This window comes from Anabrus simplex, chromosome 8, assembly GCF_040414725.1.
Source record: "Anabrus simplex isolate iqAnaSimp1 chromosome 8, ASM4041472v1, whole genome shotgun sequence".
Lineage (NCBI taxonomy): Eukaryota > Metazoa > Arthropoda > Insecta > Orthoptera > Tettigoniidae > Anabrus > Anabrus simplex.
In genome coordinates this window covers 187,002,743-187,020,665 of record NC_090272.1, presented here as the reverse complement: position 1 = coordinate 187,020,665, position 17,923 = coordinate 187,002,743, and the positions used below count along the sequence as shown (strand labels likewise).

At 37.8% G+C, this 17,923-nt stretch overlaps 1 protein-coding gene across 2 annotated transcripts in view; it reads left to right on the top strand.

The window, feature by feature from the left end:
• The window catches only part of nompB (intraflagellar transport protein 88-like protein nompB), a 135,296-nt gene that overhangs the window by 42,101 nt on the left and 75,272 nt on the right, over positions 1 to 17,923 (top strand). For both annotated transcript variants that reach the window (XM_067152564.2, XM_067152565.2), the window contains 3 exons: positions 3,130 to 3,239; positions 3,334 to 3,455; positions 4,741 to 4,888. In XM_067152564.2, the coding sequence (XP_067008665.2) occupies positions 3,130 to 3,239; positions 3,334 to 3,455; positions 4,741 to 4,888 (380 nt within the window). The remainder of the gene's footprint in view (positions 1 to 3,129; positions 3,240 to 3,333; positions 3,456 to 4,740; positions 4,889 to 17,923) is intronic.

Below are 17,923 nucleotides of genomic sequence, written 5' to 3'. Positions count from 1 at the left end.
TTTTTAACTTTGTCTAAATCACTTTATAGTCCAAAATGCATAATATGAGATTGTGTGTAATGAGGGATGCTTGTACCCATGTTTCTCTGTACCTTGCCTCTTGAAAGCCTTCCAATGAGGAAAGTTGAATAATAAGAAAATAGATCGTAAATCTAGCACTACTACTGTATTCATGTGAATAATCTCTGCATATTTTTTAACCCCTCAGCGTCGCAGCCGTTTAAAGAGCTTCCTACCCCGCGGCCGGATGAGATTTCAACTACGCGCGACTGAAATACATTGATTCACTTAAAGCGTTACTACCAGTATAAGAGTAGCCCGATATTCACGAAATTTGGAATTCCTTATGGTAGAACTATGTATATGAAGATAATTACATAATTGTTTCACATTTCCTTAGTAATTTAGTTCCGTGTGATATAATAGAGTTCGTCTTCAAGACAGAGACCCAAGGCACACTCCTGGCAGCAGTACACCGATGTCTTCTTTTCACCGTGTTTTGAACACGCGATACAACGTCTCTGAGGTTTGGATTTCTCACTCTTGGGTGCTAATTTCCTGATAAAACGTATTTCCTGCAACCTTGGAACTGTATTATCTGATGCGCGCCGGCCTTGAATGTTTCGTTTCCCGTCCGAGAAGCGTATTTTGTACTACGTAAACAAACCTTCCATCAGCTGAAACTGATAAGATAACTGCTCAATGTTTGTCCCTGTGACTTGTCTAAATATTATTGGAGAATCTAGGAATCATAATTCACTGTTGAAAACTTCCCTTTGACCTGTATGCGTATCTATGGTCTCCTACACGAAATTTCCAAGTACTGGTTCCTCCTCATCGTCACTCTCATCATTTACCACTGCATCGGCCACAGCCACATCATCTATTTCATTATCACTACTGCTAATACTGCCACTACTACTTCCGACTAAACTTTCATTTGAATTATACAATATTTCAAGCACGTTACTGTCAGCAGGAGCTAGCCATTGAGTGCGGTGCGTCACACAAGCTGATGAAGCTGCAGCGGGACCGAAAGCGGCAGGACGAAACTGAATGAGGGGAATAACATTTATGATGAATCAAACCAACTCGATACATATTTCAGATTAAAAGGTCGATACATCGTCTTTCAAACGAGATATATACCATGCACAACTGCTTCTCGTGTCGTAGCCTGATGCCTACACAGAGCACTCGTGGAGAGTTACGAACATACTACAAGCTGAGAAATAGACAGATATAATAAATAAACCGCACTCTTAATAAAAATTAGAGCAAAGAACATCACACGAAAAGACAAACTTCTCAGATCATCATTTCTTTATTTTATTCTGTGGGAAAGAATGAAGCAAACGGACTATTGAAAAAGCAGGGTTTGGTGCTCAGACATAATTGACAAATACTTATCCTTGCAAAAGCAACTACACTTTAACGATTTTCAATTCTTATTTAGAACACTGATAAACCTGAAAATGTCTTCTTGGAAACAAAACAATTTGCATATCCATAACACCAAAACTCTTCGCGCTATAGCCGTAAATGCGAAACGATGTATGGGTCTATACCACGTATAGAGGTCAGCGGCTACGGAAGAAAAGGGGGTCTATACCACGTATAGAGGTCGGCGCTGAGGGGTTAAAAAAATTGAGGCACGAAATTGGGGTGTGGGTTTTATTTGCATCAAGGTTGGCAACACTCTCCTGGCTCACATAGTTTTCGATATTGGGTATACAGTTATGCGTTTTGTAACTACAGATGGAAGAAAACTGCCCCCATATGTCATATTTAAACGGAAAACAATTCAGGCTTTTAATTTAAAACTGCCTTTACATTAAAAAGGTAGTACTTTACAGAGAAATTTCAATTCAAAATTTCTCCATGTCATGATAGAATTTGTCTTCCGGAACATGCAGGGGTAGCTTTCTGCACTTTCACTCACTTCGGTGTGTCGACAGTGTGTTTCACAGTTGCTAAGTTCGAGTGAAATCGTAATTTTTTCGTTCTCAGCATTTTGGAAGTCTCTCAAAGCTACATGCGGTATTTTGTCAGCAGTTTTTTTCTGGGCCCTCATTGGCCATAATATAATAATTTGCTATTGGCGAAAGTTAGAAATGCTCATTGGTTGTTTTGCGATTTCACCATTTCCGGCTGCCGAGCTCTTTGCGAGAGCCAAGCTCATTCACGTGTCTTTTTGTTTTGACCGGCGAAGGGAGAAGTTCTCTCTTCCATCTGATGGATCTCTTGGCCCCCCTATAAGGTAAGCACTGTCTATTTCTTCTTTTGAGTAATAATTTCCAAATGTAGTGTTCAATTTAATTTTCTTTAATTCTGGAGCTTGCCCGTTTCTCTCTGTCGCCAAATATAATTTCACACGACTTAGCACTTGCGGCTAGTCATATCATTTTTGTTTAGATGCAGTTCTCTTTTCCTTTTGGTTTCATAATTTGTTTTAATATGTAAAATTTTCAATTTCTTTCCTTTCCTGTCCCATCGTCACTTAATGAAACTTGTAATGGGCAACGAATCTTTTGATCTACTGGGAATCGAGCCTATTGCAAGTTCAGAATAATGATATACCTATGCCTACTTACTAATTTTCATGACAAATATATTTTATAGGAGTGATAATGTATTTTTATCATCTCAGATATGTTCAGGCAAAGCAGCTATATCCGTAAATTTACACGTTCATCGGGTAAAGACCATATGGTCCTCGCGGAGTGATATGAAATGTTTGTTTATGCCTATGTTACTCTTTCGATGGAAGGAATTTTAGTTCATTTCATTTTTTTTCAAAATGAGCCTTCCTAAAATTAGGGTGTGGGGATTATTCAGCGGCAGGGATTATTCGCGTAAATACGGTATATTAGAGTTGATTAGCAAATTAACTTCTTTTCTTGAGACTTACTGTAAGTAGTCCATACAACAAAAAGAAATTCTTTTGAAGTTTTGTCCCACAGTAATGTGTTGTGATTTCAATGTGTGATCAGGCATTGCTGGAACTGTTTTGTATTATGTCTTCCACAAATGTTAATGTGAAATGTTCATCTATGTTGCAAATTATCTGAAAATGTTTGTTTAAACCTCTTAAATTCTTTGATGTTCGTTTGACTTTTCATGTTTCAGGATAAAGATCATGCATAACATTGGGATTGTGTTTGTAAAGATGGGTCAGTTCAATGAGGCTTGTTCTAGTTTTGAGTACATTATGCAGGAGAAACCAGAATTTGCAACTGGTAAGATACAATTAGTGACAGAACTTGTCATTGCTCTTCATTTAATTTAAATGGTAACAGTGTGATGCTTTTTTTTTTTTCTTTTCTCTCCCAGGGCTGCATCTCATTTTGTGCCATTATGCCCTTGGAGACAAGGACAGGATGAAGAGAGGTTTCCAGATGTTACTGGAGGTTCCCCTAAATATTGACGATGAAGACAGATATAATTCACTTTCTGTAAGTTATCAGTATCACCATTTCTCCTTATCTAGATGCTGTTTGTTTGGGATAAATATCATTATTATCCATTTTACTCTCTCTGAACCATACCCTATCAAAAAATCCTGTTCTAGTCCAGGTCCTGGTGATTTGTGTGTCTTAACCAGATCCACGTATCATCTGGCTCATCCGTGACCTCTCTTTCTTTTCATTTGTAATTCTGTACTTTGTTTGGGTGTTTTCTTGATTCACCTCTTTGATATGTTCTAACCATCTGTCTGTTTTTCTCCAGTTTTATCACCCAACTTTTCTACCTTTTTCTTTCTTTTCATCTGTTGTAACTTTCTTGACTCTGTTAGATTTTCTTCCTTTTTTAGTGCCAAGTCCCAGCTGCACATACCGTAAAAGATATATACAATTAAATTCCTTGTACATCTTAAGCCTTCTTTGGTATATATTTCTTCCATTGTAGATTCCATACTCTGTGATTACAAATTCACAAAAATAGTATTCTACAGTTAATTTCCATGTCAAATCTTCAGTTGTCAATTAGTTTACTTCCTAATTACTTGATGTTCGGCACAGGTGCTGTACCTTTGGTTTCTATTATTATCCCTCCCCTCCTTCCCTCTGTATCTGATTCTCATTCCCCATACCACGCAAGTAAGGTACATGGTTTGGATCACGTAACTGTGAGCTTGTGTTTGGGAGATAGTTGGGATCCTTGAAGATGGTGTTCCATGTATTCCTATTCTCAAACCATACAAATACAGGCTCTGTACCTTAATTAAGGCTACGGTTGCTTCTTTCCCAGTTGTAGCCCTATCTTATCACCATATGACCTGTCTGTATCGATGTAACATAAAACAAATAGCAAGAAAGATAAAAACATCATTCCCCATTCTTCTTCATTCTTTCCGAGGTGTTCATTCAGTCCTCCTTGTACTTTCCCCAAATAACAGTACAATCAGCAAATACCATTGCGGTCATATGCATGTAAATACATTGCTTATACAGTTACCTTTTTGATTTATTTTCCAGTAACTTTCTGTACCAGATTTTCCCAAAGTTTTTGTTTTGAAACTTTCCTAGGCTTTTTCTGTGTTAATAAAAGTAATGGTTTATTCTTCACAATATATGTTCCTTATTTTGACTCAATGACAGTGGGCTGCGTTGTTGATTGTCCACTTCTGAAATGAAATCAAGCTGACGACCCTGACATTACACCTCTTTAAACAACAACCAGTCATTAGTCAGTGGCATAATATGTGTTTGTGCTATGTTTTCTGTTCTTTTTCTGAAGGATGATCCCACTGCCAACTTGATCCTGGAAGTAATTAAAACCGATTCACTTAGAAAAATGGAGCGGCAAATGAAACAAGATGCTGAGAAGAGTATCCTCACTGCTGCTAAACTGATCTCGCCTGTTATTGAAGATTCCTTCAGTGCTGGTCAGTCATTTTGTTTTTTACCATCACTTGCTCTGTTCTGTATGCCTAATTCATAAAAAAGAAAATAGTTCTGCTTATGCAATGGAAATAATAACAATGTTAATCAGTCACTTCTGTTCAAAGAAAGACAGCTGTTTATCGGTATGTTATGAGACATGTAGTGACATGAGATGGTTGGTTTGTTTGTTTGTTTATTTATTTATTTATTTATTTATTTATTTATTTATTTATTTATTTATTTATTTATTTGAGAAGCCATATATATATATATATATATATATATATATATATATATATATATATATATATATATAGAGAGAGAGAGAGAGAGAGAGAGAGAGAGAGAGAGAGAGAGAGAGAGGAAAACATTTTATGATGCTGGACTGGATAGCTCAGGCGGTTTAGGCGCTGGCTTTCTGACCCGAAGTTGGCCGATTCAGTCCTGGCTCAGTCCGGAGGTATTTGAAGGTGCTCAGTTATGTCAGCCTGTGGGACAAAAGTTCTAGCACCTTGGCGTCCCTAAAAAACATAAAAGTATCTAGTGGGATTGTTGTTGTTGTTGTTGTTGTTGTTGTCGTTGTTGTCGTTGTTGTCGTTGTTGTTGTTGTTGTTGTTGTTTAGTACATAATATGATAAACACAATGATAGGTCAGCATTGAAAGATAAAAGTATATAAAGAGAAGACAAGAACAAGGGGCCGATGACCTTCGATGTTAGGCCCCTTAAAGGAACAAACAAATAATGACATTTATATATGTATTTTTTTAATACTTCATCCCCTTTCCATCCCCGCCCAAAGTAGTCCTATGAGTGTCTTACACAACAGTATATTTTTTCCAGATAGTAAGTCATATCTGTACCAATTTTGGTTGGCAGCTATGTCCAAACGTACATGCATAATCTCGCTGCTCTAGAATCCTGGAACTGACGTTGCTATGGTTTCTTTTATCCGATTCCTAGAGCAGGGGTAGTGTGGTGCCAATATCTCCATAACGGTTGGTTTTAGGGCCTTAAAACATGGTTTTCAGACCCTTAGGGCTTACTGAGTTTTGTTCTTTGCATCAAAGGGCTTAAAATGAGCTTCTCGTCCTTGTACGACAAATTCGATATTTCGCCTATATTAGACTGTTATTTTTATATCTTTCCCCCACCCCTCGAATTGTTTTGAAAATAAAATACAGCCCATGTTACTCACTGCCAATGTAGCTTTCTATAGGTGAGGTAATTTTTAAAATCGGTTCAGTAGTTTTTGAGTCTATCCGTTACAAACGTACAAATTTTTCCTCTTTAGAATACTAGTATAGAAAAGTTTTGTCTGTACATTGCTCAGAATTTGAAAAGAATGGTATTTTTGTATCGGTCATGTCCACCGTAACAAGGAAATGCACTTTTTACTTTTCTGTAATTTCTGTCTGTCTGTCTGCCTGTATGTCTGTATGTACAAGCATCATGAGAAAACGGCTGAAGAGAATTTAATAAAAATCAGTATGTAAAGTCAGGATGAGCCACTACAATCTAGGCTATAAATCATTTTATTCACGCTGAGTGAAATGACCGTTTAGAGGAAGGCCTAAAATTTAATTCTCAAATGTTTATATTATTATCCTATCGATAATTACTATATAACTAAAGTCATATAGAATTAAATATCTGATCATTTATGTCTTGTACATTTTTACCGTACTGGCTATGATAACACAGATATTAATGAATCTGTATTTTTGTTTCTAAGTTCATATCACCGCCGAGCCATGAGAAAATGCGTTAACACAATTTAATGAAAATTGGTATATAGAGTCAGGGAATAAGAAACTACAGTTTAAACTATAAACAATTTTATTCACCCTGGATGAAATTGTAGTTTAGGAGAAGGCGCCTAAAACTTAATTTTTAAATACCTATGTTATTAGTCCTATCAAAAAGTACTACATAACAAAAGTTATAGAGAATACAATTACCGATTTTGTTTTATTCAGTTTTACCGTACCGACAATGATAAGAATGGTATTTCAGATACGGAAGAAAACTAAATGTGAAGGCCTAAAATATTGAAAGCGCGTAACGTTGATCAACAATAACTTTACATTGACTATTGTTTGTTTTGATGTTCTTTGTCTCTTATGCTGCCACTTAACTCTGATAGATGGGATTACTGCTTTATACAGAGTATAACAGCCTGACTGGATATTGGTGGGAAATACCCGGGGAGTTAGAAAACTTTCTTCTTTAGCATGCCATTCCTCTGGTTCATACATTTTCTGATACTGCCGGTACGCAATAGACTGGTTCATCATAGTATTCCAGCTATTCGATCCTTACTCTGATGTGCTGTTTTGAATAAGCAGTGTGCACACTTTAAGACAGAGGCTCACGTAGTAGTAGTAGTAGTAGTAATACCTGGTCTAGAACTACATTTTAGGCCTATTCCAAATTATAGCACCACATTTAATTATATAACTCAAAATTCAACCCCGAAACTAGCAGTTTCTTAAGAAAAGCTTCTTCCTCTTCACTTTCATTAAATTCTATATTCATTTTATTCCAAATTAGCAGTGAACAAGGGGTTACTCCTCTGGCTTGGAGGAGAAATTTGGATTGAAGTCAGATAGATTTCTCCACTGCCAGTGTAGTGAATTGAGATTTTCCAACTCATCGGGTACTCCTAGGAAAGAGATTAGTAAAAGGGCATAGTTTTTGCCCTGGGATTCTCCACTATTCGAACCTCTGCCCCCGAAAAAAGATGAAGAGTGTTCACAGATCACGGCTGCCTGCTGCTTGGTCATTCTAACTATGGGAACTTTGGACTGTTAGATCGGCAGCGTGGTGCTGTTCGTTAAAAGCGAGAAAATGTGTGGTTTTTCATTTGATCAAGTATTTCATATGAAAGCATTGCTTTTAATCGCGCCATTGCTACTGACATCATTGTAATGACCTATGTTCATTTCTGTTGGGAAAACCACTAAAACAGGCAGGTGGAGAGTGAGTGTCTGCCATTATAATGAAAACTCCCCAACCTGATTGAGACTGATGGTAGGCAAGCTGACCTATCATTACAATTAAAATTCCCTAACCCAGTCTTCATATGAGAAAAGACATTTGGTGACTTCCCAGTCATGTTTGTAGGGTAACGTTAAGAGCTATGCAATTTAATACAATCTTGCTCACAACATGTACACTACCTAGCCTAAAATTCTGTGTACAATGTAGAATTCCGTTGTAATCTGCTCAATAACTTGCACCCAGCGTCTCTATAAATCACGTCACAATAGTCGAAATGAGGGAAAACCAGAGATTCTATTGACTTTTTTTTTTAGGAAATAAGTATTTATACCCGTGCAGCATGTGCAATGCAGAGAATGTTTTGCTGAGTGATGTTCGTAATATGCGTTTTCCATGACCTGTGTCATCATCAAAAGTAATGCCTAGGACTTTTACTGATTACATGAATGGTATGTTAGTATTACATAACCTTATAGATGGAATCTCTGCTCGAGTGATCTTCAAGAGTAGTTTTGCGTTTTGGCTGGGTTTAACATAAGACCACATCTCAAAGACCAAGAATAATATGATGTTAGATCCTGATTGATTTTGTCTATGGCCAAAAATATTAGATCTGGGGATGTATGGAAGTACATTTGTACATCATCAGCATAAATATGGTATTTGCAGTGCGTTAGGTTTTGGGAGACATCATTAATGTAAATAGAAAAAAGAAGGGGTCCTAACACAGACCCTTGGGGCACATCACACTTCAATGACCACCAAGTTAATTTGTTTATCCTATCTGTAACACACTGCCGACGGCCATGCAGGTAGGAATGCAACCGAAGGAGGGCACTGTTCGAGAAATGGAGGGAATACAATTTCGAGAGCAAAATGTCAATGTCAATAGTCAAAAGCTTTGCTCAAGTAAAGAAGTATTAATACTGTCGCTTCCTTGTTGTCCATTGCTTCTTGAATGTCTTCTGTGACCTTCAGTAGTGCCGTTGTAATATTGTGTTCTTGTTGAAAACCAGATTGTAGTGGGTCAGGTAAGTTGTCAGTTGCAATCAATCAATCAATCAATCAATCAATCAATCTGTCAATACAGATCTGCATTTAGGGCAGTCGCCCAGGTGGTAGATTCCCTGTCTGTTGTTTTCCTAGCCTTTTCTTAAATGATTTCAAAGAAATTGAAAATTTATTGAACATCTCCTTTGGTAAGTTATTTCAGTCCCTAACTCCCTCCCCTATAAATGAATATTTGCCCTAATTTGACCTCTTGAATTCCAACTTTATCTTCATATTGTGATCTTTCCTACTTTTAAAGACGCCACTAAAACTTATTCGTCTACCAATGTCATTCCACGCCTTCTATCCGCTGACAGCTCAGAACATACCACTTATGATATAGATGTTGATTCCGGTAGGGAAACCAAAATGTTTGTCCCGAATGAGTAAATTTATAATACCAATATAAATGGTCCGTTATTGGACATTATAAATTTTCTAGCTAACTTGGGGCGAAATGCTGACATACCACTTAGTCGATCAGCTAGTCTTCTTTCTCCCAGTCCTTCCCAGCCCAAATTTTGCAAAATTTTTGTAACGCTACTCTTTTGTCGGAAATCACCCAGAACAAATCGAGCTGCTTTTCTTTGGATTTTTTCCAGTTCTTTAATCAAGTAATCCAGGTGAGGGTCCCATACACTGGAACCATACTATGAGCGATGAACTCTAGTGTTTTGGATAAAGCAGAAAGTATGCAGATGGCTCTGTAGTCAGATGGTTCAGAAGGGGATGCTAGTGTTTTTAGAGGATATATAATGCCTGCTTTCCATGTTTCGGGAAATGTGCTGTCTACAAGGGAAGAGTTAAATATGTCACTTAGTGCAGGTAATATCACATCCAGAATGATTTTTATCATCTCTATTCCTATACTGTCATTTCCTTTTGCTATTGATGTTATCCGATTTGTAGCAAACCTTACTTGTGAATGGGTTGCTGGATGGAAGTAGAAGTTTTCTCTATCTGTTCGCGTCTGTGCATAATTCCCGTCTAGAACTTCCTGTTTCAGGGCTGCATTTAATGTGCAGTTAGATGAAAATAATCATTCAATTTTTCCAAGGGTGTATGTATTTCGTCGTCATCTCGTCCTTTGGTAATGCCAAAGCTCTTTATGGTTTCCCACAACACAGCTGTTGAAACATTTGGTTGAATTAACCTGTGAGCATGTCGTAGTTTCACGCTTCTAATCTGTTGGATCGTAGCGTTTCTCAGTCTCTTACAATTAAGTAGATTGTCAGGAGTGCAATGTTTTCTAACCCGTCTCTAAGCAACATCGCGTTCAGCCATTAGTGCTCTAATCTCATCTGAGAGCCAGGGAGCTGGCTTCCGCAAAACTCGAGCCTTCTTTTCAGGGGCATGTCTATCGTACAGCTCAGTCATATGTTGATTTGTCATTTATGTCTTTTAAGTTTAAATATGTATTGCCATGACACTGCAGTTGGTCTTGTAAAAGTTTATTCTTATCAATTCTTCATAGATCTCTATATGAAATTATTTTCGGTTTGATCTTGCGGTTTGGAATAAAATAGGCCGTAAATATAGCATAATGCCGCGATATACCTGGGACACTAATTTGACCTGTTGAAGAACTAATTGAGGTTGGTAGTGGCAATGATATCAATTAAAGTTGTGACGTAAATTGCACATGGAATTATTATGTGTGGGACGGCGATGGTGGATAAATAGATTGATGATGGACGTATGAAAATACAACTAAGATTTTAGAACATTCATTGCAACCAACCATCAATACAGCACGTAGTATAGTGTAGTTTGACACTGGGCTGACCAGCGTGGTACCGTAAACAACGCAAGCGAAGCAAGGTACGACACACAGTGAAATAAGCAGAGTGTGCGAAAAAGCTTTTTGCTGAGACCATTCCAAAGGTGTGCGTGGTAAGTACAAGTTGGGGAGGAGTATAGGAAAGGCCGAAACAGTAATCAGGGAAATAGAACCAACGGTATTTGCATAATAGACATGTATTGTAACGACAACAAAAATGGTCACACGAAACAAAGTATAATGATTATTTGAAATGAATGACTATGTTCAGCAGTAAACAATCGAAATATGAATAATATCACCATAAAATAGGGCAATAAATTGATGCAGAAAACCAAATGGATTATCAATATTTAGTTATTTGACACAAAATAAGGGATTAGATACCATGAGATTGACTAGAATTTAACAAGTATCCTACCGATATATATTACCACACAAACTATAAAAGGAATTTTAAAAGATACCTAGGCCACTGTACAATATCCAAAAAAACCCACAAGAATAGAATCAAGGAAAAATAACAGATAACAGGAAGAGAAAATAGTATCCAAGGGCTGGCAAAGGGAAAAGAAAGGTATAGCCTGCAACTGAATTTGTAAAGTAGTGAGCTCACACCGAAACTAGGCATAAATGTCACAGATAGTACAGTCAGTTTCTTGCGTGTGTTCACAGAAATTTATATCCTTTCTCATTCACATTTCTTTCTTTCACTTCTAATTGGGGAATGAAATTTAGAAAATCCAAGTATGATCTTGAAATAGAACACAAAAGTCTACAGCTTTGTCTTGCAGCCACAGCAAGTATAAAGTTGCATTTCCAGTCAGAAGGGCATATTGGGAAAGGAAAATAGTTTCATGTGAAAAAGCGGAGAGAGATTAAAACTCGCTCACCCAGCCAGCGGTGTTGAGTTCGGATCTTGAGCAGTAGGCGAAGTAAACATCGCATACGGGCCAGCCGTAAATGCGAATAAAAGGAGTCCTCCCTCCACACAGTTCGTTGCACAAAGTCGGACTCTCTGATCGAGGCCAGAGCAGGCCTATTTATATCGGAAAAGAAGAGTCCAGAAGGAGCGAGAGCGCATGGTGACGACACAAGCAACATGCGGAGGGGAGGGGCCGGAGGGAGAGCAGTAGTGAAGCACAGAGCCGGCTGAGCGAGCGGACGGAACACACGCAGAGGTTAGAAGCAGCAGTAGACCAGTTGAAGAGGTAGAATTGTAGAGATAGGGGAGCACGTTACAAAGTCTGTGATGTGTCTGTGTGATGTATAGCATTGAGTGGGAGAAACATTAAGTTGCAAACTTTACAAGAAGTTAAAAGTTGGTTTGTCTGAAGAGAGTTAGGTTCAAGAAGGTTTATGTTGAAGTCGCCCATTATAATTATACTTGACTAATCAGTGACTAAATCTTGTATTTGAGTCTCTAGATCGTATGAAAAACCTGCATTTGGTGGCTTATATACTACACCCAGATGTCATTTTGCTTCACTCATAGTTATTTCTTCTGAAGACGCAGACCAAAGAATTTCACCTTATTTTCTTGACCCTAAAAAAATTGGGAAGAAGGTCAAGAGGAAAGATAGATCATTCTGTAAATATAAGCTGCTGTGTGTATGTCTCAATGACCATCAAAATTGTGAGATATCTCTGTTGTGCTTCTGGTTCGTAATTTATTGTAATATATTTTCTTGTCAGGAGTTTTTAAATGATCCTGTCAATCAATTTTTGTATCCAAAAATTTACTTGTTGTTGCCATGTACAATATTTTATTTCAGTGTAATAGGGTGATTGGAGTTGAATAAATGAGATTGCTAAAACTAAATTCTAATACATAACGTACAAAACTGTACTATACTCTGTACTGTTAAGATGAATGTTTAAAAAATGATACACATCATTACCAGAACTTCACCTAAAAAATTCACTGATTTTGGCGAATGTCAAAGATCTTGGTATTATAGACAAATATTGTTCATATTATCAGCATTTCCAGAAAAATATTTGTGATGCTCAAGTCCCATAAGAGATTTTAGAAAATATTTTCTTGAGTCTTAAAGGAACATCTCTTTTGCACTGTAGTACTACTTCATTCTGGCGACTGTGCTCCTGTGTACAATAATGTGACTGCTACTTTCAATGACAAACTACAACACGTGCAAAACGCCTTTGTATACTGCATAATATGTCGCCTATGGTACTGTGCCTGTCACTAACTTGGCTAGATAAGACTCATACAGCACCATAATAGTCATGCCTTATGCTTCCTTCATCGAATGTTATAATCATGCCCACTTCCTTACCTGTATTCTATATTTCACCACCTCTCATTCAATCACAAATTTGTAATACCGTCAAAACTCTTATCGATACTACCTCACCTCACCACGATACACACTCGTTATTTCCTCGACACAACAGTGGAATATCTCTGTCAGAAGAATGGTTTCAGGCAATGTATCCACCAATATCTATTAGGTAATAGCTCTGGCTTGTAATTCAAACTATCAAAATTTTACCATTAAGAATCAGAGGATCATAGAGTTAGTGGAAGTTAATAATTTTTGGAATACTGTAGTAATGTTAATGCAATAAACTGCTTCATCATCATCATAATCATGAATGCTGTATTATTTAGTCGTTTAGTGTTTCATTTGTATTTCTTTAAATACTATTCTTGTAAATATTGTACCTGAAACCTACCCGGCTCGTTGGAAGTGCAATCCGATGATGATGATGATGGTGATGATGATTGTATGTGAAATCTTGTGTGTTGTACTTTGATGGAAGAGGGGCCATAATGGCCTTACTCTTGTCAGTCTAATCTAATCATCTGATGCATACTCGTATTGAGAGGAGGCATGTCTATTTGAAAAAAATGATTGTGGTGCATTAAATTTTATTTTGGAATTTTACATAAATCATAAAAATAGAATAATTGACTATATATATTTTCTAGAAGTGTTCCCTGTTCTAATGGACCTTGTGCATGATGTAGGTTGGCATACAAATCAGGTGTAAGTCAGCTTGAGAAGCAGGTGTGATGCAGGTAATGTGAAAAGTTGACATGCAGGAGAACATCTAGATGCAAGCAAGTACCAAGAAGGTATCTCAAACTAATGGAATAGTTAGCACATAAGCTCCGAATTTATTCCTTGTTTCTTGGCTGCCAAAGCCATCAATGCTCTCTTGGGTGTGCTTATGGTTTTTTTTTTCTTTTCTTACATGTCACTGTTGACATTTCACAAACACTCGAGTTGAACGCATTCTACAAAATGATAGGTTTGGTCTTCCGGCCACATCTTTTCAGTCACTCTGCACACAAAAATACCACAACAATGAAACAGGGAAATGAGATCAAATCATTCACTCCAAATGATAGCTGAATCAGTAGATGCTCATGTACATGAAACAAGTTACAAACAAGTAACCCTCATGTGATGTCAACTTCATTGGATATGGTTCCAACCTATGCAAGTTGACTACACTTCTAAGAATCCATCAATCAATTACTACTGACCTGCATTTAGGGCAGTCGCCCAGGTGGCAGATTCCCTATCTGTTGTTTTCCTAGCCTTTTCTTAAATAATTGCAAAGAAATTGGAAATTTATTGAACATCTCCCTTGGTAAGTTATTCCAATCCCTAACTCCCCTTCCTATAAACGAATATTTGCCCCAATTTGTCCTCTTGAATTCCATCTTTATCTTCATATTGTGATCTTTCCTTCTTTTAAAGACACCGCTCAAACTTATTCGTCTACTGATGTCCTCCCACACCATCTCTCCACTGACAGTTCGGAACATAACAATTAATAATACCGATATAAATGGTCCGTTATTGGATATTATAAATTTTCCAGCTAACTCATTCTTGGTTGCCAGCGTTTCGCTCTCGTGTGCTAGGGTGGGCTCATCAGTTGGTACCTAGCACACCTACCAATACGCTGGCTAATGCATACCGTGGAGGCCACTGCGTAGGCTACATGCAGCCACCGGCAGTGCCAATGCACTAAGAGACTTCGTCTCATTACCAAAAATTGATGCCTGCATGGCCATCAGATGATATATATGTTGATTCCCATAGGGAATCTGAAACATTTGTCCCGAATGAGTAAATTTATAATACCAATATAAATGGTCCGTTATTGGACATTATAAATTTTCCAGCTAACTCATTCTTGGTTGCCAGCGTTTTGCCCTCGTGTGCTGGGGTGGGCTCATCAGTTGGTACCTAGCACACCTACGAATACGCTGGCTAATGCATACCGTGGAGGCCACTGCGTAGGCTACATGCAGCCACCGGCAATGCCAATGCACTAAGAGACTTCGTCTCATTACCAAATATTGATGCCTGCTTGGCCATCAGATGATATATATGTTGATTCCCATAGGGAATCTGAAACATTTGTCCCGAATGAGTAAATTTATAATACCAATATAAATGGTCCGTTATTGGACATTGTAAATTTTCCAGCTAACTCATTCCAGCGTATTGGTAGGTGTGCTAGGTACCAACTGATGAGCCCACCCTAGCACACGAGGGCGAAATGCTGGCAACCAAGAATGAGTTAGCTGGAAATTTATAATGTCCAATAACGGACCATTTATATTGGTATTATAAATTTACTCATTCGGGACAAATGTTTCAGATTCCCTATGGGAATCAACATATATGTCATCTGATGGCCAAGCAGGCATCAATTTTTGGTAATGAGACGAAGTCTCTTAGTGCATTGGCACTGCCGGTGGCTGCATGTAGCCTACGCAGTGGCCTCCACGGTATGCAGTAGCCAGCGTATTGGTAGGTGTGCTAGGTACCAACTGTTGAGCCCATCCTAGCACACGAGGGCGAAACGCTGGCAACCAAGAATGAGTTAGCTGGAAAATTTATAATGTCCAATAACGGACCATTTATATTGGTATTATAAATTTACTCATTTGGGACAAATGTTTCAGATTCCCTATGGGAATCAACATATATATCACATACCAATTAGTCGAGCAGCTAGTCTCCTTTCTCCCAAGTCTTCCCAGCTAAAACTTTGCAACATTTTTGTAACGCTACTCTTTTGTCGGAAATCGCCCAGAACAAATCGAGCTGCTTTTCTTTGGATTTTTTCCAGTTCCTGAATCAAGTAATCCTGGTGAGGGTCCCATACACTGGAACCATACTCTAGTTGGGGTCTCACCAGAGACTTATAAGCCCTCTCCTTTACATCCTTACTACAACCCCTAAATACCCTCATAACCATGTGCACAGATCTGTATCCTTTATTTATAATCATATTTATTTGATTACCCCAAAGAAGATCTTTCCTTATATTAATACCTAGGTACTTACAATGATCCCCAAAGGGAACTTTCACCCCATCAATGCAGTAATTAAAACTGAGAAAACTTTTCCTATTTGTGAAACTCACAACCTGACTTTTATCCCTGTTTTTCGTCATACCATTGCCTACTGTCCATCTCACAACATTATTGAGGTCATTTTGCAGTTGCTCACAATCTTGTAACGTATTTATTACTCTGCACAGAACAACATCATCTGCGAAAAGCCTTATCTCTGGTTCCACTTCATTACACATATCATTGATATATATAAGAAAACATAAAAGTCCAATAATACTGCCTTGTGGAATTCTCTTAATTATTACATGAACAGATAAAGCTTCACCTACTCTAATTCTCTGAGTTCTGTTTTCTAGAAACAGAGTCACCCATTCAGTCACTCTTTTGTCAAGTCCAATTGCACTCATTTTTGCCAGTAGTCTCCCATGATCTATCATATCAAATGCCTTAGACAGGTCAATCGTTATACAGTCCAATTGACCTCCTGAATCCAGGGTATCTGCTATATCTTGCTGGAATCCTACAAGTTGGGCTTCAATGGAATAACCCTTCCTAAACTCAAACTGCCTTCTATCAAACCAGTTATTAATTTTGCAAACATGTCTTAGATAATCAGAAAGAATGCTTTCCCAAAGCTTATATACAATGCATATCAAACTGACTGTCCTGTAATTTTCAGCTTTATGTCTATCACTCTTTCCTTTATAGACAGGGGCCACGATAGCAACTCTCCATTCATTTGGTAAAGTTCCTTCATACAAACAATAATCAAACAAGCACTTCAGATATGGTACTATATCCCAACCCATTGTCTTTAGTATATCCCCCGAAACCTTATCAATTCCAGCTGCTTTTCTAGTTTTCAACTTTGTATCTTACTGAAAATATCATTGCTGTCATAGGTAAATTTTAATACTTCTTTAGTATTATTCATCGCCTCTATCTCGACATTATCCTTGTAACCAACAATCTTTACATACTGCTGACTGAATACTTCTGCCTTTTGAAGATCCTCACATACACACTCCCCTTGTTCATTAATTATTCGTGGAATGTCCTCCTTGGAACCTGTTTCTGCCTTAAAGTACCTATACATACTCTTCCTTTTTTCACTAAAATTTATATGGCTGCCAATTATGCTTACCATCATGTTATCCTTAGCTGACTTCTTTGCTAGATTCAATTTCCTAGTAAGTTCCTTCAATTTCTCCTTACTTCCACAGCCATTTCTAACTCTATTTCTTTCCAACCTGCACATCCTTCTTAGTCTCTCTACTTCCCTGTTATAATATAGTGGATCTTTACCATTCCTTACCACCTTCAAAAGTACAAACCTATTTTCACATTCCTCAACAATTGCTTTAAACCCATCCCAGAGTCTGTTTACATTTTCATTTACTGTTTTCCACCGATCATAGTTACTTATTAAAAACTCCCTCATGCCTGTTTTATCAGCCATAGTCCTAATTTTAATATCTTCCTTTCTTTCACATTTATTTTTAATTACCACAATATCCAGTATTCGGGAGATAGTAGGTTCGAACCTCACTGTCGGCAGCCCTGAAAATGTTTTTCCGTGGTTTCCCATTTTCACACCAGGCAAATGCTGGGGCTGTACCTTAATTAAGGCCACGGCCGCTTCCTTCCCACTCCTAGCCCTTCCCTGTCCCATCATCGCCATAAGACCTATCTGTGTTGGTGCTACGTAAAGCAACTAGCAAAAAAATAATTACCACAAAAACAGCTTTGTGATCACTAATACCAGCTATTACTTCCGTTTCTCTATAGAGCTCATTTGGTTTTACCAGCACCACATCCAGAATATTCTTCCCTCTAGTTGGTTCATTCACTTTCT